The 7,196-nt window shown below is 36.4% G+C and overlaps 1 protein-coding gene across 7 annotated transcripts in view; it reads left to right on the top strand.

Annotated features, from left to right (window-relative positions):
- The first annotated feature begins 5,417 nt into the window (after positions 1-5,417).
- LOC132906645 (collagen alpha-1(XVIII) chain) overlaps positions 5,418-7,196 on the top strand; it is a 348,851-nt gene continuing 347,072 nt past the window's right edge. For 6 of the 7 annotated variants that reach the window (XM_060959006.1, XM_060959002.1, XM_060959000.1 and 3 more), the window contains exons 1-2: positions 5,418-5,658; positions 5,738-6,484. In XM_060959006.1, the coding sequence (XP_060814989.1) occupies positions 6,474-6,484 (11 nt within the window). In that variant the 5' untranslated portion in view covers positions 5,418-5,658; positions 5,738-6,473. The remainder of the gene's footprint in view (positions 5,659-5,737; positions 6,485-7,196) is intronic. The other variant, XM_060959004.1, reaches the window with a different exon arrangement.

Here is a 7,196-nt window from a genome sequence, read left to right as displayed (position 1 = left end):
ATAAAGCGACGCGTCAAAAGGTTTTAAACGGGCAACGGGTTAGAGGTGTTGCGAGCGACGTGTAATTAGATGTTGCCGTGTTTCCCGGCCACCCCAGATCGGCCTCTGTTCTGATACGTTCATTATGACCTTCGATCGCGACACGAGAAAACAATAAACCCCGTCCCGGTCATAACTGCATCACCGCGTCTATAATGCTCGATTATTCAGTCGGCTCACCGTTCCAGGCGCGTTATTAATAAACCTTGTGATGGTGTTGCGTGCGATCGATCGTTGGTAGGCAGACATCGTTTGTCCACCGATAAAGAATTCCAGTCAGCCGCGGTGCGAAAGCGAATCGAAACCGATGATATTGTTTATTAGCCCGTGCACGGTTTTGTGGTGAATCGATTAATCATGGAGACGGGTTGACTTTTTTTCCTTTTTGCCTCAGCTTCTTCTCGTATTAGTTTCACGCGAAATTCGTCTGTTCGCGATATACGATTGTATTTCGTAAGACAATGAAGGATGTAATTTAGTAACTAATGACAATGGTTGATCGTCGAAGTCGCGAGTTATAAATAGACTGCGGATTTTCATGCATTTAAATAAAATATGCAAATTGTTAGTATGTAATGTTGCGATACTTTCAACGAGCGAAAGAATCGCCTACGTAGGTTTCATTATTCAAATTATATTTATAAAAATGTGAATTGCTATAAATATCCGCGGCACAGTCTTAAGTTTTTGCGCAAACAATTTCTACAATTTTATAATTTCTCGTCGAATAGGAGAATTGGGGTTCTCTTGCACGGTGCAATCCATATTACAAAAATTGCACGGTTTTGTGGTGAATTGATTAATCATGGGGACGGGTTGACTTTTTTTCCTTTTTGCCTCAGCTTCTTCTCGTATTAGTTTCACGCGAAATTCGTCTGTTCGCGATATACGATTGTATTTCGTAAGACAACGAAGGATGTAATTTAGTAACTAATAACAATGGTTGATCGTCGAAGTCGCGACTTATAAATAGACTGCGGATTTTTATGCATTTAAATAAAATATGCAAATTGTTAGTATGTAATGTTGCGATACTTTCAACGAGCGAAAGAATCGCCTACGTAAGTTTCATTATTCAAATTATATTTATAAAAATGTGAATTGCTATAAATATCCGCGGTACAGTTTTAAATTTTTGCGCAAACAATTTCTACAATTTTATAATTTCTCATCGAATAGGAAAATTGGGGTTCTCTTGCACGATGCAATTCATGTTACAAAAATTGCACGTGTCACGAGTCACGTGTCATCTTGTATTTATATTTAAAGATTATTATTTAGTGTAAGATTGTAAAATTGTAAAAGGGAAGTTTATCTTGTCGTTGCTAGTGGAAAATAAAACAAATGAATAGATAGAAATTATATTTTGACAATACGATAAAGAAGAAAAATATACAAATCGTTGATTCGTATACCGTAATAAAAAATAAATTTGAGAAAATTCTAAATTGATAAGGAAATGATCGTTACGCGAAATAAATTTTCATTGTTGTTCACGGCGATTTCTTTATCTGAAAATACTGGACTGCAATAAAGACTTATTGTTTGCGAATAGACATCGTCTACCGTAGGATTTTTACGAAGTTTTCACGGAAACTGGATTGACACTGTCGTTCATCTAAATAAAGAAACAAAGGTTTTTCATCAAGTGTGATTGTCCCGTTGATACAATCGTTCAGCGATAAAAGATTTTAATCACGACTGACGGTTTAGCCGGTGCCGAATCAATCGTAAAACGTGTCTTCTATTTCATTTCAATGAATTCGTATTACGTTTCGTATGAATAATAGTCTTTAGTCGTCACAAATTATTCTTCTTATTTCATTCTATAGACATAGAAGAGTGAATACGAATCGGTAATGTAAATAAAATAAATTACAACTCACTTTGATCGTTTCATTAATTTTCTATATCTCCTATTCATAAATGGAATATAAACAATTTCAATTTTAATTCAGACACTTGTCGTGGAAAAATTTAAGTTTCTTCAATTCGTATTTCTGTATTTCTATCTCTTCGTATTAATGTTTACTCTGTCATTCAGTTGGAATGGACTGATTTCTGTGATATCAATTCAAATGATGTGATTGATTCAACGAATGGAAAAATTCCATAACACATATGTACATAAATTCTAATAATTAAATTCATTGCCATATAAATGATATTTAATTCTAAAGAGCTCTTGACTAAAACTTTTAAACTCCATTAATTGCATCGTTTCCAACTCGGACACATTTTCACACGAAAGTTACATAGGTTTATGAAAAGAAATTAATATTATTCGTGTTTCTGATTGCCCTTGATACGGATAATGTAGAAAAATTTTGAGAAAATAAATTATCCTGTGAAAAATTTTGATAATTTGCGTGACAAGTTGGGTCATTCTCTTCGGTTAAAAGACGAATATCATCGCCGTGTCGATTCTGTATTCCTGTCAACCGTTGAAAGTCATAATTCTCACTCACAATACTTTGTGCCCTATATGCGCTTTTCGAAATCTCGACAGCGGTAAACAATAAATAACACGGTAAAAAATGTGAGTTGTATTCTGCATATATAAAACTGCTTTCTCTCTACATTCGAAGATATCAAATTTGACACGTATCGAAAAAATTATTCAGGACTTTTTCTTAACTTCGGTTCTTTCTTGTTTAATAGCGATCTACTTATATCAAGAATTTTGAAAATTTTCTAAAAGGACCGCTGTTTAAATTCTATTATTTCGTTATAAATTTCGTTTAATCGTTTTTGGCCGCTGTTTGATTCTTTTTTTAATTTTTAAAAATGGCTATTCTTTAAAGAAGATCGAACTCTATCTTCATGTTGTTTTTAATCTATGTGCTTCTGTTGCTATTTTCTGAAAAGATTGCTGATTTTATACAGAATATACTATCTTCATTACTCAGTCTCTTTCTTGTTCAGTAACTTGAATCGAATAAATCACAGGAATAGAAAATTTATCGAGAGATTGTGGACATAATTTGGTTAAAAAATCTCTTAACGATATTTCAAAGAATATTCCAGTCCAAGCGAAGTCATTATTTGTTAAAAACCTGTTACAATTCTTCTACAAACTGACGCAAAGTCTATCCATAATCCCTGACGTTTATGGCAACATATTTAAAAATAATTACAAGGATGGAGCAGCTGTCGATCGTCATGTTACATCAACAACGTTTACACAGGAAGGAATCATCGTGAGTCACGCTAATATAACTCGATCACTGAGGTTTATCTTTCGGCTATAAGAATGAATGGTCTTGTGGACGTAAAGGCAGAAGATCAAGTTGGGAGGGCGAATGATGAACTCCCGTTATAGAATTCCGATTACAGTAGCGTTAGCAGCACGATCGCCGGAGGAGAAGAGACTTGTTTCTCTATCGACTCGAGTACGTCACGTCCGTTTTTAGAAGTCTGTTTCTTCTTTTCAGATTATTCAACGAACGACTAATTCTTCAACGTAGCGATAATTCGTATCGCGTTTTCATTAATATTTAGTAAATCGTTATCGTGTATTGAAACATTGCAGTTGAATAGAAAGCTACGTCTTGATTCATCAATGAATCCAAATATAGTTTCGATGGTAATTGACTAGTCACGATAGTCGTTTTTATTTTGTTCGCAAAACACTGTATAGGGAAAGCGTTAACCCTTTGAAGATCGAACATTTTTCATATACTGATAAAAAGTTGCTTTTATAAAAAATTTAAATATTACAAAATAAATTGTAATCGATATTTTTAATAACTATATGTGTATACATATTTATTATTATTATTATTATCATTAATTAATTGATCTTCTTGAATTCTATTTTGTTACCAATTTGGTAAAAAAAATACGTTTATTGTTTTGTTGTTTAATAATTTTTAAAGTACAGTGTTGCTTAATATCGAAAAGGTTAAGATTTTCGTAGTGTAAAATTGTATTAGAATAATTAAGATTAAAGCACTTCTAAATATATTACGGCGTTATCGATGCGTAAAAATGTAGAACAATGTTCTCTCAATTGTCAGGTTCTGTGAATTGTAATCACTGGCTTCTACTCTGACACATGTCAGACAGATCGTACTCACATGTGAGGCAAAGCGATTGAAGTGGCGCAAAGAGCAGGCCAATGTTATTTATACGGCGCCAATGATTTTATTGTTATGATTCGATTACCGCTCTTACATGGAAACAACATAGAAATTAGTTTGTTATCGCTTGTTTTCCTTCCTTTGATTGTTTTGTCTATACTGACCCAAGCCTGCACTTTGTACCATTACGAATATGCTTTTTCGTCTTAATTCAATAATTTAAACATTTAGATTACGAAATAACGTATTTCGATTTAAAAAAAAAATACGATTGAAGTGAAGCGAAGAAATTGAAAAAATAAAAAAAAGAAGATAATTTAAAAAGAAGATTTTTTATTTCGTTTTTACTTTCTTGTCTCTTATTTATTTTGTCTTTTGAGTCGCTGTGGGTGTCGTATCTTCTATTTAATATTCCTATTTTGTTACGAATCAGATGACTCAACTTTTATTTATGCACACGTTACGATTGTCAGAGCTATTGTACTTAATTCGTTATAAGATGCTCGTACACGTATTATGGATCATTAAGTGCCGTCGATACATATTCAATGCCATTACTCTAATGAGAAACATCTTCGCCCTTCAATTTTGCGCAGTTACAGAAATCAATTCGTATCATCGTGATATATAAATTACTTTTTTAAGCGAAAGAAATTTTCATTGTATATCTGTTTCATAAATATATGTACTAAACTTCGTCAAATATCTCAAATGGTACAATCACTTAGCTTATGAAAGTTGCATTATTTATGAGATTTATATAACAAACTTTTTAACGCTATAGGATTTATAAGACTTACAAGATTTGCTAATAATATCAATCCGTTTATGCAAACAATTTCCATAACAATTCAATTAGCAAAAAAATTCTGACCGAGACATTCCAAACGATAATAAACCTAATTTACCGAAACTCATTACAATAAAAATTATCATCGACCTGGGTATCGTATTAATTCTCCTTATAATTAACATACACAATTCCCATGTGAAACTCACGAAACGAGTATACATACACGCAAACGTTAGGACCCAGCATCGATACCATCGATTCGCTATCGCTCTGAAACCACCAGATTCCTTGCAGGTCCCCGGTAGCCGGGAAAACCGGTGGAGCAGAAACACGAAGAGGAAAGGAGACGAGAGAAACGATCAAAGAAAAAAAAAGAAGAAAAAAAAGGAGAAAAAGGAGGAAGCATGAAAATGTCTGGTGCAATTTCGTCGCGGTGGCGGGTTCACTAAAACGGATTTAGCCGGCGGCCGCAAGATGGCGACGCATTGCCCGGCGCCGGGCGTCGTGCCGGTGGCAGTCGCAAGGACGACGCCGTCGCCGCCACGTGGGGAGCGAATTTGAATCGGCCGCCACCGGTTGGTAGCTTCGTCGTCGACTTAAAGCCACGCAGAACAGCGTGGAGCTCGCTGGGCCTCCTGGAACCGTGACCCATACACCTTGACGACCGATCGTCGTTTCAACCCCCATCGCACGACCATCGACTTCTCTCTTCTCAACATTTGGTTCGCGAACCAAGAAAGAAGGGTTAGTAGGTTTAAATTAACTATGACGGAGAATTGTTGCACTTAAGGCTAAAGCTATTATTGGTGATCTGTTAAGACAGGAGCGGAAACAGTTGGAAAAAGAGGAGCAAGAGTGTATATGGAGCGAGAGGAGAGGGAGAGAGAGCAGAAGAGAGACTAGATCAGCGTGACGACGTCTAGTACGACGTTGAGCCGGCAGCCGCGGAGTAGGAGGAGGTTAGGAGGGAGAAAAATCGAGAAGGAAGCGGCAAGTGTCACGAAGGGACTGTTGTCAGTGAGTGGTGGACCGTGGAGTCGATTGGGCTGTCAGCGGTTGCGACATAGCGAATGGTAGAACGCGATTGGTACCTACGAGGATCTCGTTCTTACAGATTGTTAGTGAAAGCGAGGAAAATCGTTCGATACGACAGCGTGCGGTAACTATAGTGATCAGAGGGAGATCTCTGGTGCCGATCCGACCCGGAAGTACATTGACCTTGCTCTTCGGCCCGACCTTGGAAATTGGCGCCACCGTCGGCCCCTTACAGTTTGCGGCTATCGAGCTGAAATCGAGTGTACCCCGACCGCGTTACATTGAACTTCAACTTCTGCTTTCTTCGATCGAACGATTTGATTGGTACTAGAGAGAGAAAGAGAGAGAAAGAAAGTTTAGACAATTCGGTGTCGCGCAGTGAGCTTTTAAGAGTGGTAGCAGAGTCACCTTCGAGCGGTCGGAAGTTTAGCGGGTGAAATAGAAGACGGGCAGAAACGGTTTCGGGGGAGAGATTCATCAGGGGCAAGATTAACCACCTGTCAAGTCAGATGGAATGACTCAACATGCGGCCTAGGTGAGTGTTTACGTGTTATTATTATTATTTACGTGTTGTTATTATTGGGAGATTTATTAGCAGACTGCGGATGTTCATCTAAATTTGTCCTTTTACAGTTTAGTGATATCTAAACAGGGATTTGGTATAATGAATATTTTATTTTTGACATTTTGTATATTTTTGCATAGTATTTGCATTCTATATATTCTGCACAGTTAATTCTTCCATAAATCTACAAACATCCGCGATCTATTTATTGCTCCGTAAATATAATTAATTAATGTCATTTAAGACAATAGAGCATGTTCCGTATTCTTATTTTTTTCAATTTTGAGGAAATATTGTTAAACATATCACAAATAATTTAAAAAGATTTTTCATACAAGGATTTATAGACTTACGATCCTGTCTTCTGGAAATCTTCACACTTGCTCGCAATAAATAAATAGAAAATAAAATTAAGCAGGAAATAAGAAATAAATAGGTATAAAGAATAAATGGAGGATACGATTCTATTCTAAAGACATGATCAATGTAACGAATCAAAGAGACGGATTAGGGGTTTGAACGAGAGCGAACGAGCCACAGGTAGGATTTGCTAGAAAGAAGGATAGGAATGCCACTTGGCTGATTTCGCGGTTTCTCACCTCCACAAGTTTTCAACCCTCGTAAACGCGAGGACGCTTGTCGTCGCAGAGTGGTTTCTGCCTGTATAGTCGTTACAACTCGA

The sequence above is a fragment of the Bombus pascuorum genome, chromosome 5 (genome assembly GCF_905332965.1).
Source record: "Bombus pascuorum chromosome 5, iyBomPasc1.1, whole genome shotgun sequence".
NCBI lineage: Eukaryota > Metazoa > Arthropoda > Insecta > Hymenoptera > Apidae > Bombus > Bombus pascuorum.
The sequence above is the reverse complement of the archived record's forward strand: the minus strand, read 5'-3'. Positions and strand labels throughout refer to the sequence as shown.